Raw genomic sequence first — 23,241 nt, 5'->3', positions numbered from 1 at the left:
CTCATTAAAAAAAGAATGCAGACATTAACCCTTTAAAATCATGTTAGCAAATCCTGTGAAATTCATTGCCAAATCAGAAAAAGACTCTCGGGATATTCGATAGGAAAATATATATCAACTGGCCAGAAAGTGGACTGGAAGATCAAACAGGTCTAAAAATAATGTGTTAGACAGTATGACATTGCTTAGTAGCGTGAGCCTCCAGGTCTATTCAACTCGCTTTCCTGGTTGGGAGAACAAAGCATAAATAGATATTTCCATTATACCCCTCAAAAAGGCAGCTGGGCTCTATCCTAACAGCACAACACAATGTTCAGGGCTGCTCTAGACAGGACAGTGCAAATCAAAATTAGATCAGGTTTAATTTTAAAACAAAATCTTTGTCATACACACTTTAGAGACTTACATTCCCAAAAGCTCCTCATGCTTTCTGTTGTCCTCTCCCCAGATCTCAATGTCCAATATATCCTTCCTGTCAGAGAAGTAGTGAAAATCAAACTGCTCCCTCCACTGAGGATTTGCACTCTTACACAGTGTCTAGAAAACATGCAGTTATAATATTTACTTTTCTTAAAATCTACTTGTTTCCACAAAAAAAAAGCACATACCAAAACTGAGGCCAGATGTTTGGGCATTAAGTACCCACAGGGCCATTCCATGCAGACCCCCATCTCTTTACATGTTCATAGAGAAAGGAAGCACCACTTAGGCCCTGCAAATATTTACATCTAAACACCTTTAGCCACGTAAAACACCCCATTGACTTGAATGAGATTATTCATGTGCATATAGATGCAGGATCAGGACCTCAAGTCGCTGTGATGCATATACCACACTGCATAATCAGTATTTTTTCAGCATTAGCATCAGCCTCTTCAAGAGACAGGTTTTGGATCACTGCTGAGGCCTCCCCCCACTTCCCTCCATCTCTTCTGCTTCTGTGGGTTGTGTGATTGTACCATATAAGTTATATAACCCTACCAAACATAATGCATTTTTCAATGCACTTATGTTGCTATTATTAAATTGCTGTACTTATTATGGCATCACTGAAGGCAGATAGAAAAAATGGCGATGAAAATTAATTACAAAACTAACTAATCACTTTCTAGAACTTCTTTCCTAAATGAAATGGCAACATATTATGATCCAGAAGGTTTCCCCCCCACCAGAATTATTCATACATTTCTGAACAACAAGAGGGAGAGGACCATTTTTTGGTGTACTCACTCTCCCTATTTTATTTTTTATTTTTTCCTTGAATTAACAGGCCTTAAAATGGAGATATTTTGTAGTGCCTATTTCTCCATCATCATGTTTTTTAAACCCTCCTCTTTAGCATTAGAAATGCACATCCCCTGGAACATGGGTATAAGTTATGGACTGCAATAAAACTGCATAAGGGCAAGTAGACATGGACTCTCTCTCAGGCCTGTGCAGAACAGAAGAAAACACTAGCTTGAAGCAGCAAGCCTGAGCATTTCAAGCATTCATTTTCATATTAAACACAGGTATTCTTTTTTTTTTTGTTTGTTTGGTTTTTTTAGAAACGCGAGTGATTAAAAAAGAAAAGAGCTGCCCATTCAAATGTTTAACTTCTGCCTTTACAGTATTCTTAACACTACAAAACTGACTTCTGTGTTGGCAGAGGACAAAAACATGTGTGATGCATGATTCCCATTTCTCTTATTATTTGTGTGTGCGCGCACGTACATGTATTTTCTACTTTCTATTTCTGCATTGAAATGCAAATATTAATAAAAGAGACAATTTCTCAGGTCCTTGAACCCAGCCCTGATCCCAGAAACTGCTGGGGAGAATCAGGAATAACTCTTTCCTACTGTTTAAACACAGAAATAGGACTTCCTATTCACTTTACATCCCTTGTGAGAATCCATTAATACTTACTTTACTCTTATACTTCTGATCTCCTAGTCTTAACAAGACAAAAATCTGTGTCATGCTCCCTCCGGGGATGTGCTTCCCTTCCAATAACGTGATCGTGACAAGTCCATTCCACAGCTGGTTCTTTCGCAAGGAATCGGACAGACGCACATTTCGCATGAAATTCGGCTGGAAAACAAATCGTCAGACTATAAATGCTCCAACACCCATATTCTTAGATGCTTATATAGCTTCACAGCGCAACATAAGACTCCTCACTTCACCTCTGGAGGCAGGGAAGCACAATTGTCCTCTGTTTATGAATGGGAGACAGAGACATAAAATGAGTTGCCCAAGGTCACAGCAGAAGCATGTGGCAAGTCAGGGAATTAAACATAGGTCTACTGAGTCCCAGGCTGGTGCTCAAACCACTTGACCATCTCCCATTATGCTCCCATAGCTCTTTGCTTGCTAGCTTTTAGTGTTTATGTTACTGGAACCTGAGCTTGTGAATCATAAAGACTGATGCCCACTGACAAATAATGACATGATTGGATCTTTTATCTGGTGGCTATAGGCTATTTCAACACATTTATTAACTTTACAGTTTCATTCAACAGTAGCTTGTAGAATATAGCCCTAGCTGTGCTAACAGTTTAGTAACTGGTAATATTTTATTGGACATGGAGATGACTAAATGAGCCTTTATTTTATTTTTTTGTGTGTGAAGGGGGCGAGGGGGATAGTGGAAAGAGCTGGAAACATTAACACTCAAGGCTACATTTTTCACTGTAAAAATCTTGCAATATTTTATTCTTGTGCAACAACTTCTAACTCGCCGCTGCCTTTCTGTGCTTCAGTCACGTCAACTACAGGTGGGTTCAAGAGGGAGGAGATGATTTCATGAGTCACATGAAAATGGGATGTGTTCACTTTAACTACAAGTAAGACACGGTCAATAAAAAAATTGTAAGAGCACTCCGGACCTGGCTGTTACTTTTGAGAGCTAAATTACCCGGTAACAAAATCCTTAAATCATGCGAGGTATACTCACAAATTTTAACTAGCTCTTTATTGGTTAAAATACCCAAAGTTTTGAATCCCACATGCATATTAATATACTTCTATTTAAACACCCTGTTTGGCTTTCCTGGCACATGGGATGAAAATTCCTACCTTTAAAAAAGAAAATGAGATTTTGATTCATAAATCCAGCTGCAGCACATTTTTTTTTAAGTTCGTCTTGTAGGCCAAAAAGCTAAAGCATGACTGTTCCCATGGACATACTTCAAAGTCCCGGCAGATATATTCCTCCCTAAACACTGCAACTATTTCAAAATCCTTTTTATAAAAAAGGGAGTAATGTCCACAAGGGATCAAAGGGCATCCTACGTCTGGCAACTGCCTAAGAAAAATGGCAATGCTTCTATGAAATATGCCCTAAAATAATTTTGCAGCTTGGTATGTCCTAATTTCGAATTGGATGTTTATCTTGGAAAGGCTTCTATCTAACTTGTCCATAAAACAGCTCCACTTAGCTCTATGAGCCCTGTGAAAATGGAATCCAAAGCTGGCTATTAAAGGGGCCTAGAGATTGCTTCCATATGGCAGAACAGCATGGGAGTGGAGGGGTAAGGCCTACAGCAGGCGCTGCTTGGCTTGAGCTCCCGATCTATCCATGGACACTCGTTGCATTACACCATAACATCTGGATTATTGCTTGTAATGTCCCTGGGAAATATCCACTTCCCATCAAAGCCTTTATCTATCTCAGTTGTACTTTGAACATTTTAGTATTTAACACAGTCATGTTTGATGTGATGTACTTGCTGCTTTAGGTCCAAAGATTCCCCCCTCCTCCTTCCTTGGAGGAGGAAGGAGGTATTTGAAGCGTTGGTTCGTTAAAAAAAAAACAAAACAAACCAAACCACCAGACAAGTTTTATTAACCACATTACAATTTGCTTTAATCTTGAATATCTATTTAATTGCAGAGCTTCCAGGGTGAAGAAAAAAAAAATCAACAGTTATCATTGCTTCATTATAAAAATCAAATGGGGTGAGCCTTTTCATTCAGATCCCTTTTGTTCTCCATTGGTTTTCTGTTTTATCGTTGTTTCTCCGTTATTGTTTCATGGGAACAGTCTGCCTCAAAGTTCCTGCACTTCTCCAGCTCTGCTCTCTCCCTCTTCATATCCGCAATAGTCCTGAGGAGTCCTGTTCTCACCTGGTCCAGCTAAGTCAGCAGCAGAAGCTGTCTGCCCTTAGGCCATTTGTCCCATAAGTAAGAAGCAGTAGCTGTTTATTTCTCATTACAAAATGTATTTTAAAAACTTTTCTCTGGTGTTTCTCCTCCCTAAGCAATTCAAAGTTATTTGCATTGAATTAATTAACCCCTGCAGCCATGCCTGAGAGGTAAGGGAAGTATTATCTCTCCTACCAATGAGCAGAACAAGGCAAAGGGAAATCCAGTGAGTTGACCAAGGTCAAAAACCATGTCAGAGCTGAACTCACTTTTACCCCCTCTCCTCCACTCATAAGCTTCACCCGCCTTGCTCAGAAAAAGCCCCGGTAATTGTGGGGAAGGGTCAAAACCTCTAAGTGCATTTGGCCCTTCTTCAGTTAATGGATGATGCCGCCTACCCAACCTCCCTCAGGCCAGAATTGAAGAGGGCTGAGCCTGAGTTGCAAACCCTGGTTGCAGCCCTCTGCAAACAGACTATTAAAGAGGAAGAGATTGGTTGGTGGGAAGGGCAGTTCTTTACACTTTTTCTTTCCTGCATCTGTCTATGTGCCTTTTTCAGCCACTTGCCCGAGTCTCCAGTCTCACTGTCCATGTGCTAAGTATGGCCAGGATATAGGACCTGCAACATGGAAGTTCATCCACATCTGGCTCCGGCCCAGCTCTCCCCCTGCCTGAATCCAGGATAGATGCCTAGATGCAGACTGCTCAAGTGCCTTCATACCCTACCTGACTCCTGTACTAGAGATGAGCATCTGTGGTTGAGCCCTGGAGCCTGCTGAGTTGAGTTCTTAGACTAAGCACTGGTTTCTTCACACTCTTGTCTTAGTTTCTCTGCAATCATCTAGCTCTCATGCTGGCTGTGGCCTGAGAACCCAGAAAGCAACAGATATCCTCCAGGGACTTGCGGAAAGCTGGTACCATGCTTGTGCAGAAGAGTCGATTACGCCTTACTTACCTCACAAGCATGGCCACTCTCCTTCCCATTTTGTTATTCCCAACTTCTTTCCTCTCTCATCCTGCCCCAAATCAAGCAGTCATATTTTCATGAGCATCCTCCTGAGCCTATATGGAACCTCCCTGGCATCAACCAGGCCTTGTACGGGTTCGCAAGCCCTCACAAATGGATTTGGTGGCAAATTCAGGGACCATTGTTTGTAATCCTTTTTGGGGGGACAGTTTATATCTTCTTTACTACTCACTTAACAGTTGAAAATACAAGAGGTTATCAAGGTCATCTTTATGTTAAGGACTTGCTTTGGTTTTAATGGTTAAAAGTTAACAATAGCAGCAACTTAAAAAAAAGAAAGAACTTAGACATGTAGGTCAGATAGAGTTGGAAAAAAAAAAAAAGGACCAAGCATCCAAAATGCATTATTTTGCAACAACAACTATAAAAGCTTGGTCCACCCATCTGTTGAGGGCTTCGGGGCCCCCAGAGAATGATGCATGAGACACCAGAGCAAGTAGCATCTATGGGCCATTGTTTAGGACCCTATTGTTCCCAGGGGTGTACAAAAGTAACAGAAGAGCTAGTCAGTTCCCTAACAAGCTTATGAGGAACCTCATATGCATATAATAGAGAAATCCCTATTTCTCAGACACCCTGTGTAAGTCTAGGAATTTGGGAGTAGTTTTGTTCAAAGTACATTCAATGTAGTGGGTCCTACTATACTTTCTATTACAAATGCAGAACTTTTCAGACACGAGGAAGTGCCTGAGCTCATCATAGGTAAAAGCAAATTCATTATTTCTATATATTCTCCCTCTACATATATTCACATAATTTACTAAAACAGCTCATTTAAACCATTACTTAGCTTTCACACAATTTGAAACTTTCATTTGTGAAGGTCTGGGGAGGGGGTGATTTTTAAATGTTTTAAAGAATGAAAGAAATTGTTGTACCCTGACAAACAATGCAAAGAGGCAGAAGACTATATGATGAACCCATCGTTTACACCTTTCAGTTAAAAGGATGAGATAGCCAAAGAGAACAGCTGTTCACTTTTCTGTAGAAAGGTAGTGACTAAAACCACTGTAATTTGGGACAAAAAAGATAAAATCTGGACCTCTAGGCTAGGGACATAAGTTACACAAACTACTTTAAGTCAGCAGAAACTGGTTTAAACCCATAACAGAAGATCAGTGCACATAAACTAGTTTCCAAATGGCTGACACTGGTTAAACCTGGTTGAACACAGTATCAGACTTAACTAATTTGGGTCAAACCAGTTTATGAAATGTTTGTCCCAGGCTCCTTCCTGGTTCAAGTTAAATCAGTCCTCCAGCTTCCCAAAATGCTTTCCAGCCCTGGGCTGTGCTGTTCTGTCTGTTCCAGCACAGAAGGGCTGGCAGGAGGAGGAGGTAGGCAGGGACTGCCTACTCCCCTCACAAACCCCAGCTGGGTATTTGGGGCCAGGGAGGGGGGTTAAACCCCACTTCCCCCAAGCACAGAGCTGCCCTGCTGCTAAACTTACTGCTGACTGCAACTGTGGACTACAAATCCAAGAGGCACCCAGAAGCAAGAAGAGAAAGTGATAAGCAACCCTTCAGAGTCCTGCTGCTGTGATTCTGGACTGCAAATCCCAGAGACTTTGGGGGCAGCAGGAAAAGGAAGTGAACACACAGCCCATGCTGTCTATGTGCCAGAGAGCTGTGCTCTAGCCCCACCTGGCTCCTGGCCTGAGTCACTGCAGGCATGTGGCTGCATTTCCTAAATCAAAAGTAAACGTGTGTCCAGTTGTTTCTCAGTTTAATCTCTGCAGTTTAGACTAATCTGCAAAGACTGAATTGATTCAGCCTTGGGCTTTCTGACCATCTGTACTTAGCCCTAGGCATCAGGTAGGGAACGTTCTGCAGAGGCACATTCCCGCTGGGAAAGGAGAGGACAGTGAGAATGGCAACGGCACTGACAAGAGATCGCTGTGATGGTGCATGACCCTGTGGCAACCAAGGTCCATGGTTCTGTGCAATGTTCAAAGATCACAGCAGCCCCGCTGCCCAAAGGGTATTACTAGGAAGAGCCAAATACAATGAGGCAGGCAAAAAAAATGCCACAAATGAAAAGGAGGCTGAGGGATTTCCCCTGGCAATGAGAGGACTAGGAGTACTTTGGCCAGGTCACCCTTTCAAACAATTTAGTCAATCAGCTTTGGATATTGCAGTGACAATCGAATCACTTTTGTTTCAGGAATAAACTGCAGCAGGTCAATCCATCCTAAGCAAACTCATGTGTTTGCTTCCTAAATGTTCAACTCTTAAAGGTTATTCCGCTGTACAAAGGCTGGAAATAACATGTAGGGCATCGTCAGTGCAAGGTTCTTGCCACACGGGAGAAACAAGGCTACTAAGCTTCAGCCACGGAGCTCCAAAAATGTAATCTGCAGACTCCACTTATGCCCCAGATGACCCCTATAAAATGAGAGAGAGAGAGGAGCGATTCATCTCCTTTTCCTCCCTTGCATACTTGTATATACATACACACACGTCCACACTGCTTTGTCAAATGTATGTGTGTGTGTGTATATATATATGTGTGTGTGTGTGTGTGTGTGTGTGTGTGTGTGTGTGTCTGAGGTAATACTTCCTAAACACAAAAGAATTCTTCTTCCCTCTGCATTGTCATATCTATTTGATGGCCGAGGGAGCAAGGTGCATTCTGGGAAGATTGCGATATGAAACAGCAATGCAATTCCAGGCTCCCGTCATAAGCAAGGGGTTCTGATTGGGGTGTACACATCTTGCTCAATTTCTTTCGACACAATGAGCTCAAAAATGTACTCTAGATGCTTCTCTTCCTCAAGCAATATAAAATGCTGACTAACATACAAACAGCCAAATCACCTGGTTCAATATCTCCTGCACTAGAAGGATTTTACATGTAACATTCAGTATTGGAAATAACTTCTGAATATTTAAAAAAAACCCAGAAACCTGTTAAGCACTGATAGTCAATGCTTGGATAATTTTGTATTGTACAAAAGTTACAGTCCCTTAAAACAACAAAAACAGGGAGTTGGGAAGACTTTTTTTTAAATCTATAAAAAAGGTTTGGGAAGACTTTTTTTTTAATCTATAAAAAAGGTACCAACAGTAGATATAACATCTTTTTCATTCTGTACTTGGGAATGAAGCAGTTATTTGTACTATCATTACAGACATTGATCTCTCGGGGATATTATTGAATACCTACATGACAGACTGGTGACTAAAGTAATTCAAGATTAATTTGCAACACTGTCAGTGTAGATAGCAGATTTAGGCTGAGATAAAACTGAGGAGATCAAATCTGATTACAAACCACAACTCTCATATATATGGGTGGATAAATCAAAGTCTGAAAAATAAAAATGAACTCAGGTTCTCCATTCCTTTACAATTAACTGCTTCTCCCACTGTTTGCATGACCGAATCTGCAAGTTACAACCAAGCGGGTTTAGTTCAAATGAGAGAGGCAGTTAAGAAAACTTTTACTCGCCTAGTAATACAGAGAGGTAGATTTCTGGGACAGATCTAATTGAATCAGTGGGATGTAGACTTATCAGGTATGCAGCTGAACAAATGGGAACTATATGCCATTTTTCTCCTTCAACAGCCAACCAGAATAAATGCAATAGCCAAAGCAGTGCTGAATTTGTGTATCCGTGATAGATCTCCTTCTCCTCTAGCCCCAACCCTTTTCTGGCAGCTTTATCTAGTCCGGCAACATTTTTTTCTACCTTATCACACACACTGGCCATTCTTCCATAACCTCTCATGCCTTCCCTAGACACCCATATTCCCCATGCTCACAATTTTTCTTTCTAGCCTTTACGGTCTGCCACAAACTGCTAGTACTGCTTCCACAGACCAGAGTTTCCTAACTAAAGATGGTTATTGATGTACAGTACTAGTGTTTTAGTGCAGTAGCAGAATCAATAAAATAGGAAATACTGCTTTGTCAGATTTTTGTACCGCATTCTGGGAAATTCTTTACTACCTTGGATGGTCACAGAAGCTTTTCTTAAGAGATCACACTAGAGCATGAACTGTGTCTTCTCTTGGAAGAACTGGGACTCTCCTACCCTCTAGTGACTGTAAGAAAATAGAGCAAAGGGTCGCAAGGTTTCCCCCACCCTCCCCCTTTAACAATCTTGCTTCCACTCACCCAATATCGTGCTTTGGCATCTCTTAATTTTATTTAAAGGGATGTTAAGATATTAGCCAGAGCCTTGGGAACCAAATGACCTGCCAACATGACTTACAGCTTTATCTCCTTTATTTAAAATACTGTGTTTAAAATGCAGAGAGATAATGTATAACAAAAACAAAACAAAACCACAAAAAAAAAAAAAAGGGAAAAGAAAATAACCAAGACAGAACTCTAGTCTTTTCAGTCCAGAATAGCCAGAGTTTGAATAACTGGCTCCCTTTCCTAAGACCCAAAGCCAACCGGATTTGGGAGACAGCTGTGTGTGCATGGATGAGAAAGAGAGAGAGAGAGATCAGACCACATTGATTGAGTGAGGGCACTAGTAATTTCCAGAGCTTTAGTTAAAACTAAACTGCTGAGCTCTTCAATTATGCCATCACTTGCTGTCATATTCCATTTAGTGAATCCTGGCTGTTTCTCTATGGCATGAGAGGAGCTGTAGAGGACCTGCATTATCTCTGGGATTGTTTGGGTAAACCAAGAAAGCATGGACCTGAACCCAGGAATTACACTACATGTCTACTGTTTACAGAAGTAGCCTTGTGGGTTTTCCCCACATGCTGTACCACAAATGTGCTGAACAAAAGCCAAGGGAAATGAATTATTTATTTTACATAAGCAAAAACAAACATCTTGATAGGAGAAATGCCAAGATCTGGGCCTCGGCTCCTTGAAGCCATGCTAGGCTTTTCTTAAGTTGCACAATAACCTTTTAAAACACAGGGCCTGCAGGCAACAGAAATATCTAGCTGTTCACACCAAAAGAAAGACCAGAAGGTCTCAATAGAATCATCTAAGGAAGCCTCTAGTCAGGACCTGGCCCCTGAAATACTGAAAAACATTTTCATATAACACCAGGACAATGGACTGGGAGCCAATGATGCCCATATATTCATTAATCACACCTTCTGCCAACGCTATCCCATCTGCAGCTTGGCCATTTTTCTGCTGCGTAACCTTGGCCAAGTCACTTCATCTCTTTCTGCATCTAATAGTTTCATAGTAGGTAGGGTCAGAAGGGACCTGAGCAGATCATCAGGTCCGACCCCCTGCTCTCAATTTGCATCAAGTCATTCTGGTAAAGGAAGGCAGAAGCCAGGGCAAGGTGACATCTTTGGTTATAGATAGGTGTTCATTTGTACTGATGCACATTTCTGGGAGTGTACAGGCTCTGGGGAGCAGGCTGCTTCTCCCCTCCTCCTAGTCCCTGTTAGGCAAAAAACATCTCCTTATGCCTTCCCTAGACCAGGGTCTCCCAGTCTACGGAAGACTTGTGGGGACAACGGCAGCTCTACTCTTCCCAATTACAGAGAAGTTGAATCGAAGGGTATAGGCGTTCGTTCTAGTAAGAAAAGCTCACACACAGGAGAGATCTTCCCGGTCTCTCATGGATGAAGCATGTTCCCTCCATGAAAAATGGAATGAATGCCTGCATGCTGGCAATTTTTACCAGGAGAGTGGAGATTCTCCCCATAGAAATGCAACACATCTACTTGACCTTAGAGACAGACTAATGCAATCAGAAATGTATAAGCTTTCATAAGCAACAGCCTGCTGGTCTCTCACTAGATATCTGTATGGTTCCACAGGGCCCTAATTTCTTTTGAAGCCTCTAGCTATTATTGCAACATGTACAGCAATAAAACATCCAACATCCCTCACCAGATAGGAGGAAAGAGAAAGGAATGGGAATCTCAAACCAGAGACTTCAACAATTGTCATCTGGGCTAAGATTTTTCAAACTATGTATAGGTCTCATTGAGGGCAGATGGTTAGGGAAGCAAAGGATTTGGAGAGTAACTTGTGAAGATAAGGGTGTAGGGTTACCTTGGCTGAAGAAGTTCGTTTCTTCCGACTTGTCCATCTCTAGTCATGAGATTCCACCGGAAATGGGAAGAGGGGAGGAAGTAGAACAGGTAAAGTGGTTAGTAAATCATATGAATGCTGATTTATAAATTGTGTTAGGAAGGCATGGAACTAGGAGGGAGTTGGATCTACTACTGCATTCAGCTAAACTGTCTCCCTCCAGGATCGTAACAAGCAACAAGCAGAACACCTGCATTGCACCAGAAATAAAAGGGGGGGGGGGAGCATCAAAAATAAAAAATGGAGGAATCCAGAGCCATTAGGAAGATGCACGGCTCATACTTGTGGTGCCATCTGGCCCTACTAAGCTAATTTAAAAAGGAAGGGGAAAAAAAGTCAGCTTGCTGTTAAGTGCATAATGTGGACAAAGCCATTTCACTATCCTGATTCTACTGGCAATGGCCAAACGATTTGCAGTTAAAACGTGAGAGTTTAAAATATAGTTAATGAAATTTTTAGTGTGCACCTAGTCTTCAAACATCTGCACTCAGAATATTAACTACGCACCCAGGAGTGCCCAAGATGTCTGCCCAGAACCAGGGCTGCATTCTCTATTATTCCCAAGGCCCCAAGTCTGCCACTGCCCGCTCCCTCTCACTAGTCTCATAGGTCTGGCTCCCAAGTCTGAGCTGTTGCCCCTTCCAGCAGATCATTTCTAGATGTGTGCCTTAGATTCCCCTCTAATGCACACAGTGACATGTATACCACAGATTCTCATCTGAGATAATTGGATTCGCAGCCCAGACCAAAAAGGTTTACATTAGTAAAAACAAGCAAGATTTCCAGGTAAGTAGAGAGGGGTTATTACAGTATTTTTACAGAGAGCTCTCATCTCTGTAATGACTAACTAAAGTTCTTTGTTCTCTTCCCTCTTACATTCCCTCCCTAGTCTGATAGGAAAAGGTTCCTTATAGCATATAAACCTCACATTGCTAGATGAGATCAGTGCAATACAAATAAATATTCTGAATGTTTCTGGTTGTTTGTAGATTTTAAACAATCATACCCATAGGCAAAAATAATCTGACAGGCATTTCCATGTTAGCTTATTAGGTAATTTAAGAATGCTTTACCTAGGAAGCACTAATACAGAAGAGGCAAGCTTCTCTGCAAAGTCTGTTTTTTATTTTTCCTCCTTTTGTAACATTTTCATTTGCATAAATATCCCAAACCTGCTCTGAATACCATGTGTCAATTTAACTGGATTGGATTCTAAAAAGTTTAAAGAGTTATATATAGGATTCCTCGGAAAACTGTCCATTCTTTTAACCCGAAGCCTTTTTTATACTTTTAAAATTTGGTCTCCTTGAAAATTGCTTCTGTTCATATGGTGTTTTTTGGCATCAATTTTTCCCTTGTCAACCTCTGCTCTAAATAGCTGTGGAAGTAAGTCACATGTTCATACATGTTCTGTATAACACAAACGGTAAAGCAAAAGATACAGTCACAGAACCTGGACCCAGAACATGTATTCATATTAATCACACCCTCCACCAACAATATCTGACTCATTCTGGGTTTCTAATAGGGCCCCTTCTACACGTTACAGGTATCGCACAATTCAGTGGTTAATTGTGCGGTTAGCTCAAGACCAGCTACATGGGCAAACTAGCTACCATGCCATAAAAAGTTCCAACCAATTATAAAGTCAGACTGCAAAAATGTGTACTACCTTTACAGCTGGTTGTTATTGAGCTTTAATTGGCATTAGGGGTGTGCAAAATGGGCCATATTCGATTCGGATTCAGCCCAAATCAGGGACAGTGATTCGATTAGTTGATTTGGATCACTGTCCCCGATTCAATTCGGCCAAATCCAAATGTGAAGATTCAGCGCTGATTCGGAGAATCAGCAATAGACACAGCTTTAAATGTTTTTTCTACGTACCTCGAGGTACCAGGCACACCTTGTGATCGCTACAATTCTGGGGTGGATGGGGCATCCCACAGGAGCCACCACCCTCCCCCTCCCCCCCCCAAGGGCTCGGCGGTGAACCCAGAAGTGGACTGGAAGTACTTCTGGTTCACTTCTGGATCTGCCACCGAGCATGCTGGAGGGTCTCCCTATGCCCCCCCGGCTTGGCGACTGGCCGCTGGGGGACCCCGGGTGCCCCCCCAAGCCCAGGAGGCACCAGTGACTGAGCCAGAGGGTGTGGGGGGGGGCCCTCCAGCACGCTCCCCGGCGGACCCGGAAGTGGACTAGAATTGCTGCCAGCCGAGCGTGCTAGGGACCCCCCCTACGCTCCGGTGGGATGCTCCATCCGCCCCACCATCGCAGCATTCCCGAGCCGCCTGTTACCTAGATGTATGTAGACAAAATATTTAAAGCTGTCTTATGTCCAAATCACCAAATCTTTCCAAATCAATTCAGAGGTTTCAATCTCATTCAGAGAGATTAAAGTGTCTCCTGATTCGATTCGGATTCAGAGATTCAGCCACTGAATCAGGCTGAATCTCTGCTGAATCTAATCAGTGACCGAAGCTTCGCACAGCCCTAATTGGCATGTATAACAGGGTCTCCCCTGTGGTGGGGAGCTGCCTCAGCTGCCATTGCTCCCAGCTCCAGGGGTGCAGCGTTCCCAGCGTAAAACCCCCAAGCCCTGGGGATTATGGCTGCTGCACCCCCCAGCCCCAGGGATGTGGGTCCAGGATCTGGCTCCCTCTGCACTACCAATAAGATGCAATGAGGTCTAATGCGCAATCTCACAACCACACCTCTTGTCATGCACATGTAGCATGGCAGGAGGTGCAATTGTGTGCATCACACATTAGATCACATCACGCCTTTACTTGCACATGTAGGGGGGGGCTATGCACACAAGAGACCCACCATACTTCAGCTCCATGAGCCCAATTTAAAATCAGACTGAAAATTCACTGTGGAGAAACTGGCTGAGGTCTCGGCTATTCAAAAGTCTGCCATAAAAGAGCTCTTTGTGCCCATTTTTCTCCTTTCCACCACTGCGCGCCCATACAGAGTTGGCACAATCTAGGTCTTAATCACAGATCTGTGCTTTTTGATTTCACACTTGTATATTTTTAATTGGTGTGAAAAAAAATTCCAGTTGGAATTTTTTTATATATTTTTTTAAGGCATTAAAAAAAATTCTCCTCGCCTACAATCAGTAAATGGCATGTCCTGGAATAGCAGTCCTCAAAGCTACAAGGATGCATATTCCATTAGCAAACTATACGCTTTGCAGATAACAGACACTCTCTCTCTCTGCAATAGATGGGAACTGTTGCTATTCATGGGCTTTCAAGAACTGAAGCACTCACTTATATGTATAAGCAACTTTTATCCAATCAAATGTGGCCAGGTTTTAAGTCATGAACTATCTAGATTTCAATACTGAGCCTCAGAGGATGAAAATAAAGGTGGCATTTTCCCAGTAAATCAGATTAAGGCGGTTTCTTCTTTTTGCACATTCCAGCTTTAAATTTGATTTCCTAAGCCACTTACATTTCTCTTGATGTCTCCTGCCTTGACTGCTAGGCTCAAGTTTAACACAATCACACCCATGTCATCTTCTAAACTGTTCGGATCTTCCAGTTTTAAAACGTATTCAGTACTTCTGAAAGCAGAAAAAAAAATGTAGTATTGGTTGGGTTTCCCTGTTAACTTCTGGTTCATTCTGAAGGGTCACACTGATCTGCTCAAATTCCTGCACGCTGTCTGAAGTTTTTAAAATTAAGCCTAAGTGTTGAAAGTGAGATCTGGTATATTTTTTACCCAAATAAAGTTCTCACAAATTCTGCAAAATATACCACTTTCATCACAGTGCGGGCATCTACACGTGCCCCTCATGGCGCAGTTGTTACTGCACCGTCATTTAGTACTTGCTTTAGGAAGTACTAAATGACATGGCAGTAACAACCGTTACTGCACTATCCCAGCGGCGTAGTTATTTTTAGCAGCTACAACACCGTAGAGATGCACCTTAGCAAGGTAGCGTTAGCATCACTTTGTTCCCACCAATGCTATGTTGCCATAGCAATGAGTTACATCACCATAGCATGTTGCTATGAAGATGTAGTGTCGCGTGTAGGCTTGTCCAGTGACAATCATCGTGCCAAGCAACCTCCAGCGCAATAGCCAATATCCATAACCTACCACCCTTGCAGCACAGTGAAGAAAGTCAATAAAATCTCCATTTTACAGGTAAAAGAAAATTGACAGCAATAGTGTAACCGAGTCGGGAGGACCAGGGCACGAGCCATGGTCACTGCTTTGGGGCCAGAGATGCAAAAATAGCTGCCACTCCAGCTGGCACTGCCCCGTGCATGGCCACACCTCTGACTGGCAAATGAACTATAAAGCAAACTTTCTGGATGAGTCAGACTAGACTTTGAATTAGGTGTTCTCTGTTAAGCTCCTAACTCCAACACAGGCTTTCTACATCACCTCAAACAAATCAGTTTATCCCTATCTGCTTCCATTCCCTGCTCTGCATGATCGTGTCTCCTTACTTCACAAGGGTGTTCCAATGAGAAATGCATTGACCCAAATTGTTTAGTGAAGGATGATCCTGCCCTGAGCAGGGAGTTGAACTAGATGACCTCATGTCATGAGGTCACATCCAGCCATCTTTCCTATGATCCTATGTTTATGAATCAGTCTCATATTATAGCCAGGGGAGCCATAGTTTATCCACACAGAGTTTGCAGAAGTGCTAGGAAAAATGAGTTTCCAAGTCCACATGTAGACCACATGATGACAGAAAAAGGACTGAGGTTTGTCTGTAAAGGAACTTATCCTGTGATAATTATTCCTAAATAATGATACGTGTGGAAATTCTTATTCTTAATTTTCTCCAGATTAAGAGCATGCACATATGTTGTTATTCTAGAAGAGCTGTTCCTCTAAGTATGCAGCCTGCTTTAGTCTAGAATAATTTATGTGTGTAGAAAATGTTCTGAACTGCTGCAAAAGTACTAAAATGTAATGCATCATTTCTAAACTAAACTCTGTTAATAAATTCTGGTAAATTCATATCATACCTATTAAGTTCCAGGTCACTGAGGATTACATATGCTGACCCCATGAAGTCAGAAGAGGTTAAGTCTCGATCATACACCTGGGAGCGAAATAAAATGCATATGATTTTCATATCCAGTTTTGTCACAATCCACAAAGAACAGAAAATGTTGGCCCTGAGTCCACTGCTATATAGTTCAATACTCAAAGCTGAAGTACTCTTCAGGGATAACGTACCACCTTCCTCTTTTAATTTGGAACCTCAGGTTAATATTTAAACAGTATATGTGAAGTAGTTTTTTCACATAGTGTGAACAAAAACACGTGCACAAGTATATACTGGAATTCTTATTCTATATCCTATATGGTCATTCTTTCAAATATTGTACAAAGTCACAGTTTAAGCTACAGATGTTTTAGCAGTTAGTGCTTACAACTGGTAGCTTGCAGCTCTTGTTAACTGTAATGTTATTCATAAGGAGAAAAGGCTTTGCTACTTGTCATCACTGCATCACAGGTAATAATTCTATTCAATTCAGCTGGCCAAATTGAACTCTTAAATTATGCTTGCGTAACCCCCACTGGTTTCATTTAGGTGGCTCAAGTATAACCAAGGAGAGAATTTAACTCAGCAGGTTCAAACATATCCATTCAAAGAAATCTTTTTAATTGGGGACTTTCACATACTGAAAACATAACGTCAAGGTAACATCTGGCAAAGACATGGGCATGTTAATCTAAAGTTTATAAAACTTTCAGTCCTGATTTTGTTTTCAACACTTGTTCCCTACATTGAACAACATGAAAAATAAGCAGCAACTGGCCCTCAAGAGCTTTTACAAATGCTATAGAACAGAAACCAACATTTTACCTTGACACAGAGCTTCTGACCAAGCTTCTGTATTGGCAGCATAACTTTTTCATCCCAAACTGGATTTAGGTTCTTGTACATTACCTTACTTTTGTATAGTGTTTTTCCATTTAATTTAAACTTCACATATGGATCACTTGTACCTAGTATAACCAATAATAATATTAATATTAATAACATTAACATCAATTTCGTCAATAATGTTAACAATAATTACACTAATAATAATAATAATAGTGTAATTATAATTACACTAATAATAATCATCATCATCATAATAATAATGAATGGATTAGCTTGGAAAATAGTTCCACAGTAATAACCACAACATTTGCATGCATGCACGCATAATATTATAAATTAAAAAGGGGGGGAAAAGACTGTTCTATGTCAATAAAAGGATTATAATGAACACAATGGGTCAATGCCACATAGTACAGAAGAGCAGAATTACACATTGGTTGCTCTGTGCCCTGCTACTTTGAAAAAGAGCTATTTTACTGACTTTGTTAACTTGTTATATTTTTGGGGGAAGGACCAACATAACTGAAGGTAAATGAATACAGCCACACTAAAGTAAAAATAAAAAGATTAAGAATTCAAAGGAAAATGGATTATTATCCATATATAAAAACAAAAAGTAACAAGGTACCAAAAGTTCTTTTAGCCCTAATAGAAACAACAGAAACAACAGTAAATAATCAAGACAGGGTTTTAGTGACAGCGCAGTCTTGTACCCTCTCTCTTCTTACTCCAAATTTGAAGTTAAATGGAAAATATTGTTGACAATTTTGAGCAACTCAAAACAATGACATTCTTGGTTTTGAGGTTCAGGAAAGATAATAAATAATGCTTGGAGGATACAGACTTTTAATCTTCAAAGTGATACATTTTTTCATGGCAATAATGAACCAGATGTTCCTTCAAGGAACATGGGGATTTGCTACTGGGCAGCAAGAGAAAGACTTGCAGCTGTCAAAGGAAAACAGAAAAGGGATTTTTTTAACATAAGTGTGCGTGTGAGTGTGAGTGAGAGAAAGCATTAACATAAGCTTAATATAGCATTTGTAAACTAAACTCCAGTAGCAAACTGTGGTACGTACACAGCATACATGTATTGAGAGAGAGAGAGTGTGTGGGTGCATATAATTACATAATATATAATTGAACAGAATTACACACACACGTTATAGCTATATTCTTTTTTAACTGAAGGCATGACTATTAACACCAGGCAAGGCTGTGGATGAATAGTCAGCAGCAGGATACAAAGCCAAAAGGATTTAAAGAATTTAGCCAGATGGCTGACTTAACAGCACCTACAGATTTTACACAAACAAGGCAACCCAAGTCTTCGAGGGTCAGTATAAAAGGAAGGACTAAGAGAGAGTAAAGTTGCAGTAGAGCATATAACTGACTCAGCTGCACTCTCTTATCTTTCAGATTTGATGCCCTCTGCTACGGTTTCTGTAAGGAATTAACATGTTCCATTAATCATTCCATTTAATAAAAAAGGAGGACTAAACGGATGTGAAGTCAATTAGTGGCTAGTCTAATTAGTGGTCATTCTAAAAGCACAGACTAAGAAAAAATCACTATAAGCACAATGTGCCAAGTTTCAGACCAATCACTCAGGTGGCCAGAAAGCCAACAACCCTATCCCAGGACAGAGGAAACCTGCTCTCTGCTTCGGGATTTATACGCAGACTACCAAGCTGTGCTTCTGCTGTCTCTGGTTGCTGAGTCTAGTGATGGCAAAGGGCAGCCCAGAGTAACTCGTTACTCCACAAATTTACCATGAGCCCTCTCATTATACCAAATAGCAAGGGCATGAATTTGTCAGGTATCTGCAGGTCTGACTGTTGTCACTTATAGAAGAAATCTTAAGGCTCAAAAGAAAATAACTATGCTGCGATGTCTGTATGGAGCTAACCAATAACATTTAAATAAGTGAATCCCAGCCGCAAAATTAAATGCAACTATTTAGGAAAAAATATCTATATAATGGCTCTTATTCAATATTAATTTTGATAGTATTATGTAAGTCTCATTCACTTCTATAGATCTTCAGAAACAGCTGCTTAATTAGGTGGAAAAGCTTTTTTTGTGAAAGATGAAATATCTACCAGTTGATCTACCGTCAAACACCACCTGCAGCAAATTCTTTTCTTAAGTATCAAAATCAACCTTTTTTGTGGGCAATGTTGCAAACCAAACAAAAAGAAAGTTTGTTTTTCTGGTCCTCAGAGGGGTATCCCACATTCAGGGCGGGATCCAAAGACTGCTAAAGTCAACAGAAGATTTTCTTTTGTATTCAGCGTGTCTGGATTGGGCCCTTACTCAGAGTATCTTTCATTATTATTTATATTCCCTTATTCAATGCATGTGTTGAAAACAAATATTGAACAGCAGCAAGTACTTTAAACAACAGACAGGAACGGATAGATAACACCCAACAACAACAATGTATATGCAATAACCTTCAGAGGCTGCGTTAGTTCAGTAATGACATGAATAGAGCTATTTGGTGTCATCCTTTGTTAACTTCTCTTGAATATTCCAACTCCCTTCTCCTTTAAAAAGAAAGAAAGAAACAGAGAGGAGAGAAATAGCCTTTATCTCCTGGATAAGCAGAAGCAGACTGCATTATTAATAAAAAAAAGTCTTAACTATTTACTACATGAAAGAGGCAGTATCAAGACTAGACAAGAAAAGTAAGCGACGGAATGAAAACATGAATAGGGCAGTGGAGGCAGGTGGTCTATGACTATAACTCATCTGTTTCTTAAATAGAAAAGAGCATTTGAGTGAAGGGGCCTTTAAAAAGAAGAGAGAAAGAGAAAGAAAAAGCAAACAGCCTATAACTTTAGCATCCACAAGTATTAAAAAGAAAAACAATACTGGCTTCTTTTTTCTAAGCCTAGGAAACAAGAGGACCATATCTAAGTAAGCATTCCAACTGCATTATCTCATAGAAAGCTTTCCAAGCTGTTAGACAGTAAAAGAGGAGTAGGACTATGTACAGCGGCACTGTTCATGTGAGTCAGGCTTTAGCAATCATTCTGATTATACACACACACACATGTACACACACACGTATATACATACACACATGTATACACACACACGTATATCTAGATAGATAGATAGATAGATATACACACACACACCAAAACAAAACAAAACAGTGGGGGGGGGGGGGGAACTATAATAAAAAAGGCCTTTAATTAAATAAGATTGCCACTCTGGGATCAGGCCTTCATGCTTGTCAGCTTACTCTCAAAATAAACATCTCAAAACTAGGCCTCAGTGGTGTCACTTACTGAGGCAAGGCATACTGGGTAATCCCTAGGTATCTTGACAGCTACATAATGTTCAAACTGTTTCACGGGTGAACGGCGGCACTTGCGTGAAAGAAAATATTAATGTCTGGAATTAATAGAAAAAGGGATGATGGTTTACAAAGCCAAAGAGGAAAGGGTGTCAAGTTAGTACAGCGTTAATTGTTAGGGAAAATAATTGAGAGAGAGTGCATGCACATGAGAGAGAGAGAGAGAGAGAGAGAGAGAGAAGGGGAGCGAGAGAGAAACACACAGTGGTTTTCTAGCTGAGCACAACTGTCTTACTGTCAGGAAAGTAACATCTCAACTAGGCAAGCGGGGAAAAAGGGGTCGGCTGCTCAAGAATGCAACTCCGAGATTATACAAATGACGAGATGACGCCTCGGTGTCAGCAAACAGATGGACTTTAACCTTTGCATAGGGAGCTTCACAAACAATGTGGCTCTGTGGCATTTACTCGGATGGAACCAAATAGCTAGAACATAAAACCTTCCCTGGCAATAGGACTGGATTAGAAATGGAGCAGAGCATGGCACTGAATGACGGCCCTTTTTCATCCAGAAAGAGGGGTGGAAAGAATACACAATTATTTTGTTTAGATCCAACGAAGCTTCAGTGTCACCCTTTCTCAACGTCTCATTTCCCTCTCTCTCATAAGGTTTCTGTCTGTTATTTTTGTAGTGGTCAAAATCAATAGGATTTAAAAAAAAAAAAAAAAAGAGTTAAAAAAATAACAGCAAGTAGGCAGCAACGTTTTGAGAGAAAGAGTAAAGCATTATCTGTATTTGATTTGGGCCATGGAGATCTGCAGATACCTACATATATTACAAGGAGATTCAAAAGGAGTACTCCAAATGGTGGGTGAAGAGAGCTACATTTTCACAAGAGAACAGTGATTTTAGGTACTTCACAACAAGAAAAGGGCTTCACAACAAGTAGCAAAGTTTTTTTACTTTTTGGATGGGGTTTTGGTCATATTTTTTGCTGGGCCAACCAAATAGTTGGCAGAGATGTTAGACAAGATGTCTCCGCATCCGGCCGCGGGGAGTATACTCATCCAAAAAGGTTGAAAACCCCTGCAGTAAAAGATATTGCCAAAGAACCCCCCTCATATACTTTCTATACCAGCGGTTCTCAACCTTTTGCACCTTATGTCCTACCAATCATTTTGTCAAAAAACTCCGGTCCCACCATGAGCGACTGGTGCTGCCTTAATCGGGGGGGGGGGGGGGAATAGCATATACCCCCCCTGTGACCAGTCCTGCTGACTGGGGGGGCCCCCCCACAGCCAATAGTGCCAACCGGGGAAGGGGGGGGGTCCCCTGGGCGATCCTGCGATGGCCAATCGCTGTGATCACTGCAACTGCTTCCAGGAGTTCCTGTGGAAGCAAGCGCCAGCCATTCACCACATCCACTCCCAGAAGTGGCCACAACAAGCAGATGGTGCTTGTAGCGGGGGACTGGTGCTCCTGCCTGCCCCCACTTCCCCCGCCCATCGCCTAAGCAGTGAATGTGGCCAGCCAGGGGGTGTACCGGCGCTCTCAGGAGGTACACGTGCATCCCCTATGCATCACCACTGATAAAAACAAAAAAAATCTACTTTTCCCAAAAAGCGTATTTTTATGTTTACATGCATTTTAGTATTATGTTAATCATTAACGTAAATTTTCAAATGAGTTGAAACCCCACCTACACAACCTTCATGTTGAGAAACACTGTCTTAACCCATCACAGCTATCACACTCCAGCCTAACCAAAAAACATCAGGGTCTTTAAAAATGTCTCTAGGTGGGTCCCACAAAGCAGAGACATCCAAACTAGCTACTCTCCAAAGTTAAACTTCAGTCATGTAGATTTTTTTATATTAGGTTTCACTCTTCATCACTCCAGCTGTATCCAGGTGTTTTGGGAGGGGGCAGCATAGAGTTAATTGGCATGGGATATTGCAAGCAGTCAGGTCAGCAGTGCTGAATTCTTCCTCCCAAGTAGGTGTCCAGTGGGACCAAGCAAGGTGCAAGATTTCAAGGTTTAATTTAAATGTTCAAGAACAGTGGGGAAATGACTCAAGGACCTAGAAATAATGTAAATGTGATGCATGATTATTAGCTTTTTGGATTCCTCAGCAAATCCCAGTAAAAGAAAAGCAAAAGTGTGACCTCTGAAAACCAATTCTGTTTGTCTTTTTTACTTTTAGTATTGTTATATTAATTTTTAAACATGTTCATTTTATTTTCAATTCAAATCAGGTATTTGAATTTATTTTTACAAACTGAGACACTCTGGAGATTTAACAAGCTGGCAAAAAACCGGCTTGTTTTTTAAAATAATTAGACTCGACATACCAGTCAGCACCAGCCAAGATGAACACACCCTAGATATACCTGTCACAGAACAGGTTCTCTCTTCTCAGAAAGTTAAATACACTGATAAAAATAGTAAGAAATTACTCAATATAATGGTCATCTTCTGCACTTGTAACTGTGTGTGTTCCAGATGTGTAAAAAAATGTACTCTCCCTAACACATGCATATGCAAGTATCTTCTAAAATGAGAAGACAGAATAATTGAAGCACATAAAGTACTATGGGCCCAATCCTGATTCCTAAAAGTCAAACTGGATTTTTTTCCATTGATTTCACATGGACTATATTATGGCCATGGAGAAGGGGAGGAAAGGGGGTTTCAGCATGGCACGCGACCTGTTGCAGGGGGCGGGGTGGAGGGGGCAGGGCAGGGGCATGCCTCACTCTGATATGATCCCCACTGGTGTGGCCCACTGGGCATTCAGCCCTCAGTCACTTAGAAGTTGCAAAGCCTAAGCTATATGATTATCTTCTCCCTTTACCACAATTTGAGTGGATTATTGT

General features: G+C 41.1%; 1 protein-coding gene across 1 annotated transcript in view; it reads right to left on the bottom strand.

Annotated features, from left to right (window-relative positions):
• Positions 1–23,241, bottom strand: part of MCTP2 (multiple C2 and transmembrane domain containing 2) — a 173,000-nt gene that overhangs the window by 88,779 nt on the left and 60,980 nt on the right. The window contains exons 6-11 of the mRNA XM_006027694.3: positions 17,034–17,176; positions 16,186–16,262; positions 14,648–14,759; positions 11,147–11,185; positions 1,909–2,073; positions 407–537 (exon numbers count right to left, since the gene is read on the bottom strand). Of these exons, the coding sequence (XP_006027756.2) occupies positions 407–537; positions 1,909–2,073; positions 11,147–11,185; positions 14,648–14,759; positions 16,186–16,262; positions 17,034–17,176 (667 nt within the window). The remainder of the gene's footprint in view (positions 1–406; positions 538–1,908; positions 2,074–11,146; positions 11,186–14,647; positions 14,760–16,185; positions 16,263–17,033; positions 17,177–23,241) is intronic.

The sequence above is a fragment of the Alligator sinensis genome, unplaced genomic scaffold, assembly GCF_000455745.1.
Source record: "Alligator sinensis unplaced genomic scaffold, ASM45574v1 scaffold857_2, whole genome shotgun sequence".
Taxonomy (NCBI): domain Eukaryota; kingdom Metazoa; phylum Chordata; order Crocodylia; family Alligatoridae; genus Alligator; species Alligator sinensis.
This window is presented reverse-complemented; position numbering and strand designations above follow the sequence as displayed.